Source organism: Amblyomma mixtum, chromosome 9 (genome assembly GCF_055824585.1).
Source record: "Amblyomma mixtum isolate Tamu chromosome 9, ASM5582458v1, whole genome shotgun sequence".
In the NCBI taxonomy this organism is placed as follows: Eukaryota; Metazoa; Arthropoda; class Arachnida; order Ixodida; family Ixodidae; genus Amblyomma; species Amblyomma mixtum.
This window is the reverse complement of record NC_143020.1, coordinates 34,087,123-34,108,490: the sequence shown is the minus strand read 5'-3', so window position 1 is coordinate 34,108,490 and position 21,368 is coordinate 34,087,123. Positions and strand designations below refer to the sequence as shown.

At 48.2% G+C, this 21,368-nt stretch overlaps 1 protein-coding gene across 4 annotated transcripts in view; it reads right to left on the bottom strand.

Moving 5' to 3' along the window:
- Nucleotides 1-21,368, bottom strand: part of LOC149328702 (uncharacterized) — a 59,793-nt gene that overhangs the window by 5,322 nt on the left and 33,103 nt on the right. The window contains exons 1-6 of one of the 4 annotated variants that reach the window (XM_089559653.1): nt 13,776-13,973; nt 13,439-13,611; nt 8,941-10,290; nt 6,572-7,921; nt 4,312-4,446; nt 434-568 (exon numbers count right to left, since the gene is read on the bottom strand). In XM_089559653.1, the coding sequence (XP_089415779.1) occupies nt 434-568; nt 4,312-4,446; nt 6,572-7,921; nt 8,941-10,290; nt 13,439-13,589 (3,121 nt within the window). In that variant the 5' untranslated portion in view covers nt 13,590-13,611; nt 13,776-13,973. Of the gene's footprint in view, nt 1-433; nt 569-4,311; nt 4,447-6,571; nt 7,922-8,940; nt 10,291-13,438; nt 13,612-13,775; nt 13,974-21,368 lie in introns of those variants that run through there. The other 3 variants (XM_089559652.1, XM_089559654.1, XM_089559655.1) reach the window with 3 other exon arrangements.

Genomic DNA, 21,368 nt, shown 5'->3' with positions numbered 1-21,368 from the left:
ATAAAGACCTCAGCCTACTTGTCAGCAATTAGAAGGGGTCTAGGGTTTACTAAACACGTGGAAAAATAACTATATTAGACATGACAGGCGACGCAGTGGCGGAAAGTTAGCCGTCACTTTTCAGCAGACCACAGTTTGGGCGAACCCGTTTCTCAGAGGAGTTTGTTTTGTGGGCGCACGATTGGGTTGGCGACGGTTCCATGTACCCCCACAGTTCTTTTTTCCGTAGATTCTGGACACCAAGATGTGAAGAACCTCCACCATACATCTCAGCGAAACTTGGCGGATATTGTAGCAGGAGGCAATGAATTCAACAAGAGGAACATTCAAGCCTCGCGCGTTCAAGTAAGTTCTTTTCCATAACGTGCCGTTTATCCCAACACAGATCCACCAAAGAAGAAAAAATGGAAAGAGAAACGGGAAGATGGCTAACCAGACTTGCACTTCTTAGTGACCTGGCGGGTGGGTTCGCACGTGGGGTCGCTCCGGGGCTTGAGCTTGTCTACTCGGGTGCGCGTGTTGGCGGTCGTGTTACACGCGTTCCACGCGCCCTTTTCGTAGCGGCACGCTGCAAAAGAGTGCAACAAACAATTAAAAACAGGAACACAACAGGATGTTCACAACACAGACAGAACGAGGAGCACGTGAAGCATTTATGTCTGTAGGACCACAAGAACGCAAGAATTACATATTCCAGCTGAAAGGACACTGGTCATAACAGCACTCTCCGAAAATGTACGTACATGCATTCATGTGCTTTGGAAAAATACATGAATTATATATGTCAGATGCTACTGCAATAATTCAGTCAACGTAGTGAACTCCTTGCAGCTCTTTGCACATGCAACTTGAATGGGTACCTCATTCCAATCTCGCGCTGTTGGAAAGAAGGAATATTTTATGCAGTCCTTTGAAAACCTTCTCGCTTGTACATGTACAGTATTTTATTGCGTGTTAATGTGTAAATGGTTTTGTTAATATATTGTTCTTCATAAATGAAACTACGCTGTTTATGATAGAGTAGAAGGGTTTAATCATTTCTGCTTTCATCTCACTTGAAGGAGGGGCGAGTTTGCTTTGTTATAAAGCAGCAAAACTGAGTGCTGTTTAAGTAACAATTTGGAAGAAGAAGCAAACTTAGAAGGGCCGGCAGGGTGCTGGCGGAGATAATGTAGCCACGGCTAGTCTTGCTTAGAGCTGACTGAAGGTCAATGATCGTGGATTTTCCTTGCAGTGGATGCAGTTAGGCTGAAGAACATAAGGATGTGTTAGCAACAAAACTGATTCCACTCCTTTCTGCGATGCATTCTGGACCTGGACGTGTTTTTGATAAACAGATAAATGTGGACACGCCCCAGCATTAATGCTCGTGTATCTACTGCGCGTATAGAGAAGACAGTTCTAGGGCAACCGACAGAGAGTGGCTTTGAGCAACGTTCGCAGGAATGGCACTCCTTAGAGCAGTGTGTCACGTGGCAGATGACGGCAACACGCAAATGATGTGGTCCGGAAATACGAACGCGTCGCAACCTGAAGTGCAATGTTTCTTCATTACTGCCTTAAATGAGGATGTTGTGCCATCCTGGCTGTCAGCGCACATGTGTTTCGCTTCTAAATCGAAACTGATGTGACGTTGCCTTTGCGAAGGTTGTTCCCTCGAAAGTTCAGATATTTGCGGACAGAACATTCTGGCCGTTCTGCTGGGAGTGCTCCAAGCATCCGTGGATGCTCAACTATCATACGTCTCATCGATTGGCTGGGCAAGTTACTGGGAGACTGAGTAGTTCACAAACCGTTGAAATGGAGAATGGCTGAACACGTTTTATTCACATTCGGGTGAAAGGCTTGGTGGATGTTCACCATAGAAAAGGACTTAAGGTGTTTATTTTGCGCTCGACAAAGTGTGTGCACATCTACCCGTTTCCTTTCCCATACCACAGATATCTTGAGAACGCTATTTAATTGGTTTTAGCGTGACAACGAAACAGATGTGGTGGTTTGTATCTAAGCCTGTGCCGCCTAGATTTTTGTTACTCAGAGCGGCAGATACCATTGGAGGAAACTGCGTCAGATTCTAAACTTCATCGATTTCTAAACTAAGCAACTTTTTTGATAACGTCTCTTGCCAACCTCACATTTAACTTCGGTGACGCACCAACTTTGACTCCTTTTCGGTAGGTGCGAACATTTTAGGGTCGCTTTTTTCGAAGCATATGAGTTGAAGGGGACTTATTTTAATTAGACAGCATTTCGGTTGTCACGCAGTTTCCGGCTTCTCCGTAATGAAATTCCTTTATTGGTCAAACGGGATCACGATTCCCTAATTAAAGAGCATGCAAATCAAAAATTTCCTGGCTGGTAAATTTAGAAATGTCAGGGTCACGTGACCGGAAATGAGCCAATCAGAGTACCGTCAAATTTGCTATTCCGAATGATTGGTCGAGAGAGGTAACATGACGTTGTGAAGTCCTGACAACCTGGGCACCATTGCACGAGGCAGCCTTCCCACCGGGTTGTGAGGTACCTGCCCCCCCCCCCCCCCCCCCCCCCCATGGCACGTGGCAATTTAATTAATTCAAATAATTCAACTCCTCTGCCACCTGCCCTCCATGGCGCCGCGCATGATCCTTACGGGAGCTCAGGAAGAGCTAACATGGCTATCACAAGCCACACCAGTGGGGTTGTTTGAAACAGACACGTGCCACAGCAGTAGCGCAGCTCTTAACCTCTGTACCACTGAGCCAGTACTAGTATGAATACTCCTCGCGGTCTATGAATGCTATTCAGAGAGTCGTGACGTCATCAATCAGCACAAGCAGACCCATCATAGGTCACCGTCAAATTTGAAAATCTGCGGTCCCCCAAAATTGGGTAGTTCTTCCAGCGCCAAAAATTCCTAAGAAGCATCAAAATTTTGTAAGTATGCCCACCATAAAAATAAAACGGATTCAAGTGGATTAGTGGGTCGGATCAGCGTAATGCCATACGATAGGAAGGTGCTCGAACCTTTTAGAAGGTGATGACTCATGCATATCATATAAGGCCAATGGAGCCGGTACCAATCGTAGTTTTGGAGGGGAAATCGCAAGAACATTAGACTCATTATAGACACCATAGCAGGAAACCTAAGCGCTATCACATTTTCTTCCTTAACCCTTTCAGGCGCCATTTTTTGTTTTGAAAGAAATCTATTTATTCACCTAAGTAGTATATTCAGGCCTCAAAGAAAATTTGTTAGTTTTCGAGCGCGAAAGACCAGCAGGTAAGTTTTTAACGATGTGGAGAATTCCGTTCGAAGTGTCAGATTTGTTAGAAATAGTACCATCGAAATGTTTTCGTGTGTCAGGTAAGGACCCTAGGGATCTTGGAATCACTTTGTGCTTCAAAGATGTACAGGCGCGGACAAAAGTAAACGGAGCACGCAAGTGTCTTCGCATATTTTTCACGCGTCACCTAATTGAAATTCCCAGCAGTGGTACGCGCATGCTGGTAGAGGAGGTTAGTGGGCTTTCTTGTAGACAAACAACGCTTCTTCATTACCAATGGAGAAAGCGTGATTGCACTTCGAACGCAATAGCGTGCTCCGTTTACTTGTGGCCGCGCCTGTACATTACGCTGGAAATTGAGAAAAAACCGATGTTTTCACTCGCGACCAAATCTGTCAGCACAGAAACGGCGGACCAAGTGCTACCTATCTCACTGTTATGTAAAGTGTTGCTTACTGCGTTCGCTATAAGGTACGAAATAAAAACAATTTATTTGACACAAGAAGAGCGCTCAGTTTTACTGAAATAATGAAATCACTGCTAAGTGCACTAGTTTCTCAGAAAAAGCTGAAAGTTTGACGCGGACGCAATTGTGTACAAAGCGCCTGAAAGGGTTAAGAATGTCGTTAAGAAGGCCCCAATTTCTTTTTATCGCTAGGAAGTTAGGAATTTTAGACAAGGGTAAATGGAAGGCGCTAGGAAAAGCACTTACTTGACGAGGGCACTGAGAGCAATGTTTCAGAGAGAGGAGGAAGACACAGAAAAAAACAAGAAACAGCAGTTAGAAGCTTCGAGGGAGAAAAAGAAAGGCGGAACGGAAACATCTGGAAGGAGTGTAACAAAAATACGATTGGCTTAGCAACTCCTTACACGCTACGACGTTAATTACTTCAGAGAGAACCGAGAGAAGAGAAGATGGAAACACGAAATTCTAACTAAACATCTAACAAAGACTATTCAATAGCGGTTATTTCCCCTTGAGAAGCGACAAATGCCCCGCAGCATGGCCCAAGTACGGACCGTCTCGCTCAGGCCGTCATCTCACCTTTCTTGCAGTTCCTAGTGAGTTCCTTGGTGGGCTCGCACTTGCCGCTGCCGCGCTTGAGGATGAGCTTGCGCTTCTGCGTGTTGGTGGCGCGGTCGCACTCTTCCCAGGGTTCCTTCTTGTAGCGGCACTCCTCTGCGCACCCAGCGAAAGTAGAGAGTCAGGCGAAGTGCAGGCAGAACACCCGAAAAGAAGTTTTAATATCTCCCCTTTCGGTAGCAGCTGTGGCGGCAGCTATGCAAGAACCTGGAATACCGCAATCTAAATAGGAATACGCCGATATGCGAGTAAAAAGAGTAATCTTTCCTCTATTGCACTCCCTTTTATAAAAAAGAATGCACTAAAGGACAGCTTCACTCCCATTTTACTTCCTTCTGTTTGTAGTGTGCAGGCATCCCGACGACGAGGCTCATTACCGGAAGTGCCCAACCGACACTAGAGTTACTGTTAGTGCTTCCTACGGGAAACTGCAGACTACGGGAAACTACAGAATACGGGAAACTACAGACTACGGGAAACTACAGACTACGGGAAACTACAACTATTCGTACCCATATTGCTCGTAGGAATACATTAAGCTCATCCCTCGTGATTGCTGGAAGCATTCTCACCAATTGCAGACGACAGTACAGTGAATATTATGACAAGTGGAAAGACCTACGCAGGAACTCCAGCGTGCATCAGATTAGCGCGCATCCTAGCGGTGGCTGCTGCAACAGCCTACACTTATGGATGCCGCTTAAGTGCACGAGATACCAAAGGGAGTTAGGACCCACAAAGTTGGGACGAAAGAACGCCTTATTTAAAACCAAGAATTATAAATCAACTACAGGACGTTAGTTTGGAGTCGGCAAAGACAGGACGCTGGGATTAACTAAACCGAGAGTGCTTCCCGTCCCGGCGTTCTATACGTGCTACATCTGACAACATTAAGAAAGGATAATTGCGGAATGAAATCTCGGGGATGAGTGTTCAGTAGAATAGCAATTCGGATGCATCTCCAAGAACTCTGAGCTTAGAGGCGGCCATGATTCACAACTAGCGCAGTTCGCCCGTCGTCCCAAAGAATTTCCAGGTTGGTAGCGCTATTTATGTTAGGTTTTGTCGAGAGCACAACATACACTTGCATTCTCTTATTTTGTGCTGGAAAGCAATTGCGGTCTTTATTAAGGCCTGCGAAACGCTTATCATTGCTTGTCGAGTAAAATTCAAAAACGATCGATGCATCAAAGCGGCCATCGTCAAAGCATGGCTTCCGAAATACCACACGCAATTACTCATCTACATAGCTGGATTTCATTCCAACTTGATTGCTGTGAGGGGTTTCTTGCAGTGCACATGTCGATCAACTGAAGTCTCTACAAAAATTCTCCCCGCGTGAAAACTTTTGTCCGACATATTATAGCGTCAGTTGAGCGTGTGTAAACTATTATAAGCGCCATCAAAGCCTTTAAAGCAGAAACCACGCAGGAGAGCCAGTAAGAATTTTTCGCGAAGTGCAGATAGTTTCGGCACTGAAAAGGCAATAAACCTTTTTACGGCCTTTGCTTCAATGAATATAGAGTACGCTGTTGCAGACTATGCTTTCTTTGGCCGTCTTAAAACGTCATCGTTGGAATGGCTGCAGAAAATTGTGCGCAGGTACGCAGCGGAGAGTTTTCTTTTTGGGAGTTGCCTGACTGCGTTTTGAGCACGTTCCGTGAAAGTTGACTCAACGGCCTTGCAGTCAACTCGAGTACCGTGCATGGACGTAAATCAAAATGTGCTCCATAAGAAAGTACGCTGACACTTGAGTTAACGGCCGTATAAAACCAGCTGGTGAGGCATGCTGAGACGTTGCAGAAGACTTTTATGCAAACGAGTACAGTAGGCTTTATTGAAAGCCTTCTGCAAATATGTAGTTAAGGAGCGACCACTTTTTAGCCCATCGTTAGCCAATGTTATCTTTTAGAAACTCGCTAGTAAATATTCGTTTGCTCTTAATCTTTATATATGCGAGTGAACTTCCGCAGCATGTATGTGTTTATCGTCCTTGTCATCTTTCAGCGACTGATTCAAAGACTGAAAAAAAAGACCCATTGCTAATGTTAACATTCTATGGCTGGGGACAGAATGTTTCAATCTTGGAAGCCGGCCTAGAAACTCGCAAAATAATTTGTTAGACATTCAGAAAAACATCACTGCTACTAAGAAAGCAGTGAAGTGTTGCGTAATAATATCTAAAAGCGTATAAAACGACGTTATAATTTTTCGCCTTTACCTATGTAGGTGACGTTCTCGGCGGCACCGTCGATTACTGCAGCAGTCCCGTTGCCGAGAGTAGTATTGCGATACCGGCCTTGAGAAGAGCCATAGTATCGCCGTCCACCATAGCCATAGTAACCCGGGCCATAACCAGATCCATAGTAGCTCGACCCATAGTAACCTCCATAGAACTTGGGCTTCCACCTCTTCCTGCGGTGACGCAACGTCTTATACAGGAGCGCAGCCCCAAGCACCTTGGCGATGTCCTTCTGTTTGATGCCTTTCTTCTTAAGATTTTTCTCTACGCCGTAAACACTGGCCACCGGTACTCCTCCATAGAAGGGGTGCGTTGGCGCAAACACGTGACCCGGACCCTTTTTTCCCCCGAGGCCGCCACCACCAGTACCGCCCAAAAGTTGCCCGAGAAGACCACCAGGCTTCTTTGGTAGCGAAGGGTTGTAGACGCCAGAGGGATAACCACCGGGATAGACGCCTGGGTATTGACCACCTGGGTAGCCTCCTGCGCCAGGGTAACGGCCTCCAGGATATCCACCACCTCCTGGGTAGTTGCCGCCTGGATAGCCTCCTGCTCCTGGGTAGTGACCGCCAGGATAACCCTGTCCTGGACTCGGGTATTGCCCAGGATAACCTGGCCTTCCCTGGCCTGGATACTGGCCGCCGGGAGGATAAGGGTAGCCTTGCTGGCCCGCGCCTGGGGCCGGATACTGTCCTCCGGGATATCCTGGCTGACCGTGTCCAGGGCCTGGAGGACGACCTCCCGGATAGCCTGGTTGACCATGACCTGGATACTGGCCGCCGCCGGGGTGACCAGGATAGCTTCCAGGTGGATAACCTGGAGCTGAAGGCCTTCCGCCAGGGTATGTGGGCTCCGCGGGAGGAGCGCTAGGAGGAAGAGGTTTGAACCCTGGAGGGTGCTGACCTCCGCCTGGCTGCTGAACAGGATGGGACTGTCCCGGAACTACTCTTCCTGGTTCCATTGGTGGTGCACTTGGCGTCTGTGGTCTGTTGCCCGGAGGGTGTGGGTATGAACCACCCTGACCCGGATAAGGTGCGCTCGGAGGTGGCCTTGGAGGTGGCATTGTGGGGTAAGGAGCGGGCCTTGGCGGTGGCATTGTGGGGTATGGAGCAGGCCTGGAAGTAGGTCCAGGAGACGGCTTTCTCGTGACGTACACGGGTCCTGGAGGTTTAGGTTTCGACGGTTTCCTACCTCCTGGTCTCTTGAACAGTGACGCAAGTCCACCATGCGATGAGCTGGAAGACGAACTCGATGAGCCTCCAGAATTTCTAGAGGAGCTTCCAGAAGATCTGGATGAACTTCCAGATGATCTTGACGAGGAACTTGAACCTTAAGCGAGGTCAGGGAAACATAAAACGCTTTAATCGAAATGCGTGACACTTCGTTCTTTCAAAAGCTGAAAGGACGTTGAAGCACTGAAGCTGAAGGCTGTTCTGCGATAGTGAAGAGGTGCATTGCCGCAGAAAGCTTCGCAGGACATCTTAATGCATGCGTCGCTCCGGTGGAAAAAGCAAGAAGCGTCGGATCTTCGACGTTCGCTGAGGTTTCGCCTTTGAAAGAGCGAAAGCAAGCATGAAGGTTCAGTAAAACCGGCAGATTGCGGAAATTGATGATGGTTCAGAAATTTCGAAGCGAATGAAGCAAACAAGCTTTTGTCCACTGTTTAAGGTTGCCGACTTCTCAGCGGTCAAGAAGAGATTTGTGTTGTATAATCTTTTTGTTACATCCAGAGACAGCGCACTTGACATGAAGCTCCAAAACACTGAAGCGGTGGTGTGGTACAGAAGCGGGACAAACACGTCGCAAAAGCACATGTAACGAAAACATGAAAGGATTCGGCTCCATGTTTGCAAAAGCATAATAATGAAGGAACCTGCAGCAGAGAAAGAAGTCTTGGAAAGCGACGGAAGGCTTCGTAGCAGAATCCCCGTTTCCTTGTGGAGACGGGAGGTTGGTGGCAGGGTACGCAGTTAAGTGAGTGATTTCGTTGAAACAGCACTAGGCGCGGAAATAATGCCCTGTTTTACTGAAATTAAACTTTGTTCAGAAATGTTGTTAAGGTGACATATGAGGCGGTTTTTTGTCATATGTGAACTTCGCAGCAGGTGACCCTGTCGAGCGTTTTCGGTAGCGCACCTTGGCGTGAACGCAACTACCGCATCGCATAAGCGACAGAAAAGTGCGCTAGCTAAGCACTCGGCGCAGCAGATGCAGGCTCATTTCGTCCTCCCAAAACAAGACAGAGCAAGCTTCTCAGTGCTGTCTTTTGGCGCCGCACACTGAGACTTCCGTCAGTGAAAAGCAAAGCAGCTGAGTTGCTGCCGATATGTGACCTGTAAGCCTCTTACTGCCTCCAAGACTGCTGCTTCCTCTTGGGACTTCAACTATTCGGGCGCTGGGCGTCTTCGGGACAGCAGGATAGGAGAGGCTGGAATAGCCTCCTGAAGAGATTCCTGGAGTGGGTCTTCCAGGGTAACCTAACGCACTTGGGTATTGAGCACCGGGGTAACTCCGTCCTGAACTCTGGGGCTGTTGAGAAGGATGGCCCGGTCGTGCCTGCGCTGGATGCTGGCCACTGGAAGGATAAGGATATCCAGGTTGCCGCGATGCCGGTGTTGGGTAGCGCCCTCCAGGGTATCCTGGTTGAACTTGTCCGGGGGCTGGATATTGACTCCCCGGGTAACTTTGATGACCATGTCTGGTGCCCGCGAACTGTCCTGGCAAGGAACCGGGTTGGCCAAGCCCAGGATACTGGTTACGGGGAGAAGACGGGAGACCACGACCGGGATACTGACCACTGGGGTAAGTGGGACTGCTTCCGGGTTGATAACCGGGCGCAGAAATCCTGCTACCTGGATAACCGGGCCCGATTTCTGCAGGAGGAGCGCTAGGAGGCACTGGCATGAAACCTCGAGGATACTGAGCACCGCTTGGGTGCAGCACGGGCTTGGTCGGTTCAGGAGCCGTTTTTCCAGGTTCCAATGGTGGCGCACTTGGTATCTGTGGCCGGTAGCCAGGGACCTGGGGATAGGAAACCCCACGACCAGGATACGGCGGAGCACTTGGAGGTGCGGGTCTCCCTGCCTGTCCCGGATAAAACGGAGAGCCTGGAGGCGCAGGTCTTGGAGGCGGCATAGTGGGGTATGGCGGAGGTATTCTCGTGATTTGCACTGGGCTTAGAGGATTAGGTGCTCGCGGAGTGTTATCGTTCTTCGGTACTAAGGGTCTCCCGCCTGGGTAGCCAGGTGCTATGGGGGGAGCACTAGGAACCAATGGTTTGAATCCCGGAGGGTGAACCCCACCCGTAGGCTGCACTGGTCTCGTCTGTCCCGGTCCGACCTTTCCTGGCTCCGTCGGTGGTGCGCTGGGCACCTGCGGTCGGTAACCTGGCAACTGAGGATACAAACCCCTCTGCCCCGGATACGAGGGAGCGCTTGGAGGCACGAGCCTTCCCTGTTGTCTCGGATACGAAACTGAGCTCGGAGTGACGTGCCTGAAAGGAGGCATCGTTGGGTATGGAGCCGGCCTTCGAGTGTTGTACACTGGTCTCGGCGGGTTGGGGTTTGCTGGTTTCTGGTTGGTTCCCTGTCTTCTCAACACTGACGGAATCCAGCTCGACGATGAGCCTGAAGATGAACTTGAAGAGGTTCTGGAAGAGGTAGGCGAGCTTGCGGAAGATCTAGAAGAAGAGCTTGGACCTTGAAGCAGGTTTGCAAAGAAAGAAAGTTGGGATTCTTGACAAGTGCAGCAGTTGGCATAATTAAGTCCGCGTCGAAGCGAGAAAGCCATGGAAGGTCTTGCGGCAGTGAGAAGCGTGCTTGCTATAGAAAGCTTCACTCTGCATATGACATAATGCTGCGCCTCCCACCGTCGGCCAAAGTGAACGGGGAGGAGCTTTCAAAGTGAGTGACCTGAAGAGTAGGCGAGTGAAGGCGAGGAAGTTTTGCGTAGTTTTCAAGTTGAAATAACTGCGAGAAAGTAAGCAACAGTTCGCGAGTGTCGGCCCAAATTTTTCCCGCACGTCTCTGAAGCACACCAATCGCTGCGGTGGCTTATTCTGTGGCGGCCTTCTTCAACCTGGGCCATTGATTCGAAGCGATGCAGGACAAACACGTTTCAAAAGAGTTTCAAAAGAGCATTCGTCAGAAAGATTCACTCCGCGGCGATAAAGAACAAAGCACATTTGCATCTTGAAGACTGCACGAAGCTCAAGCATCAAAAAACGAGGAAATGAAGGCAAGGCTGAAGCGATCTCTTTCGACATCGGCGCGACTGCTTTTATGGTGGTATATTTTGAAGTGCAAGAGGAATTGTTTTTAGCGGCGTCTTCCAATTGTATATTCGTGCTGTGGTGGCTTACTGGTTATGGCATTTGCCTGCTGAACCCACGCTCACGGGATTGAATCCCGACCGCGGCGGCAGCTTAGACTGAGGCGAAATGCAAAAGCGCCCTTGTGGTGCGAGACGTTAGTGCACGTTAAAGAAACCCCAGTGGTCTAGATAAAACCGGAGCCCCCCACCACGGCATCTCTCAAAGCCTATGTGCCATTTTGGGACGTCGAACCCCAGATACCAATACTGTTGCACACGTTATGCACACACTATGCGACAGGTAATTAACTGTGCCAAGAATGGCGCTGTGGTGTGTGCCAGCGTTTCAGCAATATCAAGTTGTTTTAAGGGAAGACTAGCCTTGCCTTTACAGCAGCCTTCAGCCGTAGAAGATTCCTTTGTGGTTAATCCAGGGCTAGATGACGACGGTTATTTGAATTCGGAGTTGATATCATTTTATCTTTCACGTCGTCGTATAGGCAGTCAGGGCGACAACACGAGTACACGACCCGTAATGGGCCAACAACCGCGTCTTGTTAGGAAGAGAACAAATATCTTTTTAATAGAACAGTTTCATTAACCGGCTCTTGGACAGGCCGTTATAGTTGTGTCGAGAATATCGCAAGTGCAATTGAAGAAGAAGCAAAGGCTTTTTAACAACTTTTTCCTAAAGCACCGAGACGTCTGTTTGGTGAGGCAGACCGAATATTTCCTAAGCTGAGCGCAGCTTTTGGGTTTGGGGAAGCACCTATTGTTGTAGTTCTTCGTACTGTAAGCTTCGCAGAGCATAAGCGAAAGAAAATGGCATCAGCTAAGCGTCTCGCTATTTCGCAGAGACAGCAAATTTTCGCTCTGAAAAGCAAACAGAGGAAAAAGTCAACATAAAAAAGCTCAAATTTTTCTGCAATCTTTCAAGTTCTTAAGACGGTGGTGAATCTTAAGCAACTCAGTCACAAAGGGTATAGAGACTACCAGTATGTGTGGAGGAAGATAACAGAATTGAATCAGCAGAACTGCGATGTCAGCGCACGTTACACAAGCTCAGGTAATCTAAACTAATCCGGAGCCCTCCACTACGACGTCCCCCATAGCGCATGCGTCGCTTCGAATGTTAAACCTCGCATACCTGCCTAGTCGCCTACTTTTCTTCGTGCTAATTTGTGGCAAAGGTAGGCTAATACAAAACGCTCTGTCTGTCGCGGTACTTAAAAACACACAACTATTCGCCTTCTGGTTAGGCAAGTTTCGTTTTATAGCTCCATTGGAGCCAGTAACCGAACATTGTGTGACGAAGTAAAGTCACCTGATCACGTACTTACAAACTGCTACGGGATTCTCTCTAGCTGATTGTAGTTTGCTCTACGACGTCAATATACATCGCCCAACCCTCTTCTGACCATTGAAAATTTGTTTCTCTGTAACCAATCTGCGTTTTCTCAGTGACGCCCTACGATCACACAAATACCTAACGACAAATGCTAGGTCTCTGTGAGTACTGGCGCTTTCATTGTCAGGTATCCTGAGTGGAACCACACACAACTGGGCTGGTTGTAATTATGTCATCATTTTAGAAGAATTTAGCGCCAACAAACAAGTAGGCGCCGTCAAAAGTAAATGGAAGGCAATATTCACGAAAAAATTTATTCATTGGCCCCCCAATTCATGCATCCTTGAATACATATGTGCAGCCTAATTGTAATTTTGCGAATTGCACTGTGCACCAACAAGCACGGACCATTATGCTTTAGATTTAAAGAAATTAAATTTTTTGACAAAGTCGCCTTCCATTTACTTTTGACACAAGAGAATGGCATCAGCTAAGCGTCTCGCTATTTCGCAAAGACGGCAAACTTTCGCTCAAAAAGCAAACAGATAAAAAGGTCAACTTTGAAGAAAAAAGCTCACATTTTTTTGCATTATTTCAAGCTCTTAAGACGGTGGTGAGTAAATGGAAGGCGACTTTGGCAAAAAAATTTAATTGCTTTAAATCTAAAGCATAATGGTCCGTGCTTGTTGGTGCACTGTGTAATTCGCACAATCACAATTAGTCTGCCCATATGTATTCAAGGATGCATGAATTGAGCGGGCAATGTTAATTTTTTTCGTTAATATTGCTTTCCATTTACTTATTACGGCACCTGTACATACATCTCATTTCTTATTGTTATCCTTATTGTGCCTACTTGTCTCTTTACGCTGAATTCTTAAATGACAGCCTGAGTGACCGAGGTGATAAAGATTTTGCTTTCACTTTATCGCAGAGTGAAAGAACAGTCGCGTAGCGTTTTTCGAGTTCGCACCCATGCAGCGCAGGTAAGCGGCCCAGTATTGCAAATGGATGGTTTCACTCTGGTCCTTGGAAGGACCGGCCTTTTGCCAATGCGTTGCCAATATTGGGCCGATTATCTGTGCTGCTTGGGAATCCCTCCTTACTACCCAAAGATGACCGGTAACGTGGTAAGTGAGGCTCCAGTATGGTTCTTCGCACGGCCAGGCGTCACCGGCTGCACTTACCTCTGCTCCGAGAGCCGCCGCTCCTGGCGCCTCGCGGGAAGCGGTAGACCACCTCGTGGTCGGACTCGGCGAAGATGTCCGCGTCCCGGTTGGCGCTGACCACGGCCACGACAAGCACGGCCAGCGCCGTCAGCAGCACGGCTCGGCACATCACGCCTGCTGGACTGCTGCTACTGCTCCGCAGGATACACGGTATGGAGAACAGCGCCGGAAAGGAGATTAAAGAGGGAGAGAACCGTGAGTGATACCGGAGAGCCTTCGGTGGCAATAAGCCAGACAGGTTACAAAAGGTGAGACCAATGGAGTAAGTGCGATTCGCACCACATGAAGCACTCACACTCAATACGCACTAAGTCTCCTTGGTCAAAAATATCTGGGACACATGATTTGTGATTCAGCCATCTAACGGAGGACTTTTGACGCCTCTCAATATCCCACACTTCGCAAAGCACCGATGCACACTCCTACCCACTCTACCCACTTGATCAGACTCTTCCTGCAACGGTCCTGACACCCCAACTACACTGAATACGTAGGGTACGCCCACTGCGATAACTCCTACAGGTTCTGGGGTGGCGCCAACACTCTCTCCACTGCTTCCGTCTCTTCACCGTTCCAACCGCTGCGATTCCTAGAAGGATCCACCCTCTCCCCCCGGGTGTTCACGGAGCAAAGCCAACCAGTTGCACTGCTCAATCACATCCGCCGACGTCAAGAAGACCTCCGGTCCCACCTTCTTCCGGCACTACCAGCCCCTACACCATAGTCCTGAGAGCCCCCTGAACTGAGGGCCCATTGTTTTAAACGTTTTCGCCTACTCCTCTTCTAGAGCTGCAAGTATATGGGAGATGAATAGAACCTTCGTCCTTGAGTTCCAAAGTCATTTTACGCGAAAGCACTCAAGCCCCTTGTCTCAGAAAAGACGGTGTCGGCGTTGCCATCGGCGTGACGGAAAAATGATGACTAGTCGAAAACGTAGCTGTTGCAAGAGGATCCCATAGATGGCGCCAGCCTCACCACTGACGCATCGTAAACTCCTGGCCTTCGGGCCCTCGGATTGCGAGTCACACACGCTACTGCATTGCCACGCAGACACGTTTGTACGGCTTGGTTAAGGCAGGGCTTTACATTTGTGCTATGCGCTCTTTCACATAACGATTGTGATTGTAAAAGAAGAAATAGTGTCCGGGTTTGTGTGGGCAAGAGGAATCGCTGTCAGACTCAGACTATTAGGGACGCCATAGTGAAGGGCTCCGGACAATTTCTACTAGGTGGGGTTCTTTAACGTGCACTGACATCGCACAGTAAACGGCCCACTAGAATAAATAGTCGCCCTCTCCACGCTACCCTCTCCTCCTGGTTGCTTTCGTCCGCTTGGAGACAGCCGAAGTCGTTTTGGTCTTAGATAAAAATGGGAGGAAAGTAAACAACTTTAATGAGAGCGTTGCCTTTGACGACGGCAAGTTCAAGGTCACGTCGTCGACGTCGCCAAGCCCACGTGCCCACAAGTCGGAGCGTGCGCAGCAAGGCGACCACTCGATTCTCACATCCGGGACAGCAATAAATATCGGCGACGACGTCTAAGCAACGGCGCATGCATTCACACGCGGGAAAACGCGAGACCCTGGCGTGCGAAGAGGCCACTGCCACGGGAGCGACGCAAAAAGACCAACACTCTACCCCACACCCTCCGCTTTTCTCGCGACATGCGATAGCGAGCCAACAGCTCCACACACAGAAGCTGTGTGAGACTAGAAAGCGCGCGCGCTAATTGCTTCCTCTGAAGAAACTGCGCGGGAACCGACGCTCGACACCGCAACAAGGCTGCAAGCGTTATTAGGGGACGGACGCGCGAGCTCTATCTCGAAGAGAAAGAAAGATAGAAGAAAAGGAGCCAGGAAAACAAAAAGAAAAAGAAAGTCGCGGCCGTGAAGCCAGGGAGCGAGATGGCGGCGTATCTCGACGGGTCCGACGACTTCGCGTGTGTGCGTTTGTATAATAGCGCGCTGAGAGAGCTCCGCGCGTCGCGACCAGAAGTCATGTAGCTCGAGAAGCAGCTGAGACACAGCTCGGTGGAGCTTGCATTCGAGCGGAAACGTCAAATTGGCTCCCATTACGCAAAATGGTCTCTCTCTATCTCCCTTCCTCTCTGTAGCAGGAAAAGTAGTGCTCGGTCTGCGACGGATCTAGGGGGCGTGTGAGGAGGTTCAACGCGATGGTTGTTTCCCGCCTAATACTGTGCGCAACGTGCGTGTGTTTGTGGAAGGGGGGGGGGTGTGGGCAGGGGAGTTTGTGCTTACAGCACTTTATGCATGTATGCAGAAAGCAGAGAACTCCCAGCTAGACGTTACGCGCGCATGGGTCACGCGTTGTCACTTAGTCGGGATGAGTCGTGGTGATGTGGAGGTCGACTCAATTATTGTGTGTCTGCGACCCCCGAGGTGGCCCTGTTAAGATGGCATTGAAATACGACTCTAAGCAACGACGGCGAGCGAAGCGTGGGGTCGTAGGGCTGGTCGTCTGTGGGGCAAGCGTTTTGATAAGAGTGAGTAAGCTGGATCACTTGCCTTTCATTTGTAAATCATGAAATTGAAATTAATTCCGGCTGTCTGTGTGTGCAGTTCGGTGCAGCGCTGTGAAAGCTCCGGCCATCTTCTCTTCAGCGAATTTCAGACTACGAGCGGGAGAGCTGTGACGGACGGCAAATCTTGAGCAGGAAATTATCGTTGTCGAATCTGTGTTCGCTTAAAAGTCGCCAGCTGAAATCGTGCAAAGTTAATGACTGTTTAACAGTGCGGCAAGCGTTTATGCCTGTAGCCATGCTGGCATCTTTAAGCATGGAATACTTTCTATACCTTCCATTGTCAGTGGAATCAGGAGGACGTCGACCCCGAAAAGCGGTGGACTAGGCTCCGAACATGAAGCCGATCATGGAAACGAACCTGAAGTCAAAACTTTCTGGGGCCTCTTCTTTGTATTCTTGTACACACCCTGCTAAAATCCCTAGTTGTACTGCAGTATGCATAAATAAATATAAATAAATAAATAAATAAACATTGGGCGGCTGTCGAGGGGAGCGAAGAGCGGCGGGCTAAAGTGCGCTTGACGGAGAAATGTCAAACATTCCTAAACTTTCCGTCCCAAGAAATTTTACCACATACCACTAACGTAATTGGAACCAACACTGCGAAAACCGAGTGTCTTCATTTCCCTATGGCTTAGACCAATCGAGCATCGCCACTGTCGCGGCTGCCAGCATCTTTGAGCCGCTCTCGAAAGCACTAAGTCTTGCAATGCATTTCATGTTTACACCTCTTCTCGGCAACGAGGCACATAGACAGCATTTTCTTTATGATGTTCGCTGCGCAGACTTGTTTCTCGATGAAAAAAAGCGCGAAATTAAAAAAAAAAACTGCACAAATTTCAAATCTTTCATCCGATCAAATCCTGGCCGTTCCAGCGGTTTTCCAAGTTTTTGGTGAGCTTACAAGTCGGACGGATGTGACGGCATCTGACTCAAAGCGGCTGCTCCACTTTCCTTATCTGCTGTAGAAGAAAAAAAAAATCTCACGTGACCTTGCTTAAACGCATATCGGGCGCAAGGTGAGTAACCAGCCAGGCGTGAAGGAAGCGAAGGAAATCGACCCGAACGTGCGCGGCCTGACTCACCGCATGCGCGCCACACCTGACCTGTGGTATGCAAGACACACCGGCTGCCAAGAGCTTCTGCGAAAACTAACCTTGAGGCATCTGTTAGAGAGCACTTCTTAAACGGGACCTGCGCTGCAACCAACGCCCTGTTCTCAAGGCCTGAAGCAAGATTTCATCGCGCACGACAAAATTCGTTTCTCAGTTAGCACGTGGATTTGACGGCAGACACGGATGTACAGCCTTTCTCAAAAGTTTGGAGACCAGGGGTTTGCTTCAGAAGCACACTGTCTTGTTCGTAATGCCTCTCCAGCGCTCCAAATTTTCTGACGGTCAGAAGATTTGTGGTCCTGCCTCCTCCAATGGGTAGGACTGCCACGAATGTTACAGGAGTCCCACTGCGAGGCTTAGAAGCAAACCCCCTGGGCTCTAAACTTTTGACAAAGACTGTACGTGGATGTGAAGTCTTACAAAACAAACAGGCAGTCTGATATATAACTTTGTTTACACGACGGATTAGTGACCAAAAGTTTGAAACAACTCGGCGGCGAAGACAGCAGCAAGTTCGCCCTGCGGCTATACGGAGTCAAAACGGCAGTCGCTTTAGGCCGCACTCAATTCAAAGATGAGCGAAAACTGCTTAGATAACGCCCCTCTCACAGTATACGCAAGATCCTGAACATCGTAGATGCCGTCGCGAGTGATCATGGCATTTACAGATTCAACTTTTTACGCCTGACAAGCGGCGAGAGATGATTCGCCTCGTGTGGGAAAATGATAGGGCTGCTGCCAGCGGTGATACACACAACACATTCCTAAATCGTCGGGAGGCAGCGACCGTTGAGAGATAATTGAAACGAGAGAAAACTAAAGTTTAGAGAATACGTCGTCTAAGCGATCGTGAGAAATTGATACAACTTTTGCACTCGTCTCCAGCATGTGTGTGTTATGTAGGTTTTCATTTAACTTTGTACATTTTAATCTGAATCCGACTTTTGGTCGGCCTCCGTTTTTACATAACGCAAACGTCTCTACGTGACCAGCAGGCGGAGGTGTTTGCGGGCAGTCTGGATCGTTGTAAAAGTATACAAAATGCCAAGGCGACTCTCAGTATAGGGCCTCGATAGGGCGTACTCAAGATAGCTGGTCTCGTGAGGCGAGAACTGAGTGATAATGTCGTGTGCAAACAAAGAACTGTGAAGAAATACGGATAAAGAGGTGCGCGGCCGGTATAATTCGCCCCTGTACTCGGGCAAGTGGTTGCGTAGCGCGTAGAGGGTGCGGGATGGTCCAGAGTTAAGACAGCGGCGGCATTTCCATGTTAATGGTTATAGCAAGACAACTATAACTAACTGTAAAGAAAGGGTGCAAGTAAGGGGAAGAGTCCAACTCGCATGAAAAGTAAATGGGGAGAAAGCGAGAGACGCACACACGCACATACGCACACAGCGAAAGCCATACAGCCCGTGTGCTGTGCGGTCAGTGCACGTTAAAGATCCCCAGGTGGTCGAAATTATTCCGGAGACCTCCACTACGGCACCTCTTTCTCTCTTTATTCTTTCGCTCACAGCTTCCTCCCTTACCTTACGGCGCGGTTCGGGTGTCCACCGAGATATGTGAGGCAGATACTGGGCCATTTCCTTTCCTCAAAAACCAATTTACTCCCAAATAAATCTTACTAACTAGATGCGATAGTGCACTCCCCTTCCGGAGACCTCCACTACGGCGCCTCTATCTCTCTTTCGTTCACTCAAACCTTATTCCCTTCCCTTACGGCGCGGTTCAGGTGTCCGCCGAGATATGTGAGACAGATACTGCGCCATTTCCTTTCCTCACAAACCAATTTACTCCCACATAAATCTTACTAACTAGATGCGCTAGTGAACTCCTCTTCTCCTAAACAGGGATACGGACTCTTCCCACAGCTCTCCTCATGAAGAGTTCTCGCTCCACCCGAGCACTACTGGATGTACTGTATTTTCCAGAAGTAACCAGTCTTCACATGCTGTATTCAGTCTATAATCCAAAGGAGGAGCAGGTTCACGTCCCGCAGGTTATCTTGGGAGCCGACGGCTCCGCTCCGTCGCCGGCCCCCTTCTCCGTGGCCTGGTTGCTTTTGGAAAACTCTGTTCTCATATACACTTGAAACAAATATGGGGCTCGCTCTAAAAAGAGCTCTTTGATCAGAGAAGTTTAGAAGTTGCGAAATTGGTGATAAGGTTCGTGTATCAAAATCCGGCAGTTTTCCCAACAATCACAGGTAAAACGACTGTCGCGCCGCCTGTGGGCAGCGTGCACACTGAAACAAAGCAATGCATTTCCGCTTCTCTGAAGTCAATGACGGTTGTTGCGCACTATTTTTTTTTACATTGACCTCTATGCTATCCCTTGACAAATTCTTGCCTGCCTTAGTAATTTATTCTTGCGACATACTACGCCAGTTTTTAGCGTTCTTTTTTTGCTCCGACGCAGATAAGTTTTTTTCTTCTCCAGGCTTCCAGGGTAAGTCCTGCATTTATTTCGCAAGCATAGCATGTGCCATTTCATCTATTCTATACGTAGGCTTATGCGTCACAGAAGGAAGTTTCAAATCAATAAAAAAGAAACGCTTTCGCGCACCAAATGCTCATGAAAGAAACCAAACAGCCCTCAAGGGCGCCGCTGTAGTGACGTCATTGCACTTGATGAAACAGGGTGATAAAATAGCTCTACCATGACGGCATGCATGTGCAAACCGTTCTCCAGAAGGCAACACCCACGCCAGGTATAGCATACACAAACCGTGGCTATTCGCGACTAGCGCCGCACACTGTATAACATTGTACTATAATAGCACGCATTCTATGGAGCCGCTACAAATATCCGTATTGGCGTAAGTACGGCGTTTCGTCAATATCTCGCGTCGGAGCAAAGACGTCTAAAATTGCATTTCATCTACTCTTGCTATTATTAGAAGTTTCGACGAACGCAGTGGCCCAAATACAAACGGTGTAGAAGGTAAGCTGAAATGAAGACATCAAGGACTATGTACACAACAGACATACGCCCACAGATTGCGCGCGGAGATAGTGACAGCATCACATAGAATAGACTGATCGCGTAAGAGAGAAAAGTAGAGTTTGGCTGTTTTGCGCAGTTCGGAATCGAAGAGCAAGAAAACAGTGATTCTGCAATAAGAGAACAGTTTGCTGTGCGGATTAAATTTCTGGGTTGTGAAACGGGGAATCGAAGTTCCATTTGAAAGCAAAGTTATGGGTAAGATGCTCCAGTTTACATAGCGGAAAGCAAACACAGGTTCGATGCACAGTGGAACGGATGTAGCGATACAGGCTGCTCGATGAAACGTCAATTTGAACAGGGAGTCAATATAAAAACTATAAATAGCTTAAAGCGAAGCGGCAGGCAATGAAAAGCTAACACAGAATACACTTCTTTCGCAGAACTATAGAGCGGAATCAATGTGCTCGGATTTCTCAGAATACAGCAACCACGGAAAAGGACAACAACCTGTTAACAAAACTTTACGCCGTAAAATTTCTCGTGTTTGTCTTAAGATTATTTGTGTTAGCCCCAGCGTTGCTATTATGGGCTTCTGACATTGCTCGTTATTCTAGTGCCAACATTAGCTGCAGCAAAGTTAGTAGTTCGAGTTCTTTTTTGCCCTTCGCTTTGCTGCAGCGATCAAAAAAGAAAAAAAGAAAGGGCACACAGTGACATAAACTCATACCTGTTTAAGGCTCCAGAAAGCAGAATGCCATACTATTTTTAAATGGATAGCCAAACGGACAAGTTACTGTTAAGGGTTCACTAAGGAGAATTCTGAGCCCGCCTTTTTACCGCGGGAACTCAATCTACACTGTGCAAGCATTCTTAGAAACTGGGAATTATTGTCGTGTGCTGCCAGTTTCGCTATTAATTAGAATTAAACGTCCCGGCTCCCGCATTTATTTTATTTATTGGTACATACTCTCAATCCCATATGGGATTATAGCAGGAAGGGCATAAGTTGAAAAGTCTTATAAATAAGCCCAATAAGGCAAGCTAGCATAATACAAAGGTAAACACTCAGCGTTGTGAGAGTAAGATGCTTAACAAGAACTCAGGAATAGAAGTAAAAGGGTATAAACTTTCAAATGCACGGAGCAATCATGGAACAGAGAACAGACACTGAAAGCCAATGAATCAATATTTTGAAAATAATAGGCAAAAAAATGGAAGGAATGCAACGGAAGAACACGTAGTAATGCGCACACAATGAACACGATCTGTGCCTGACTGGAAG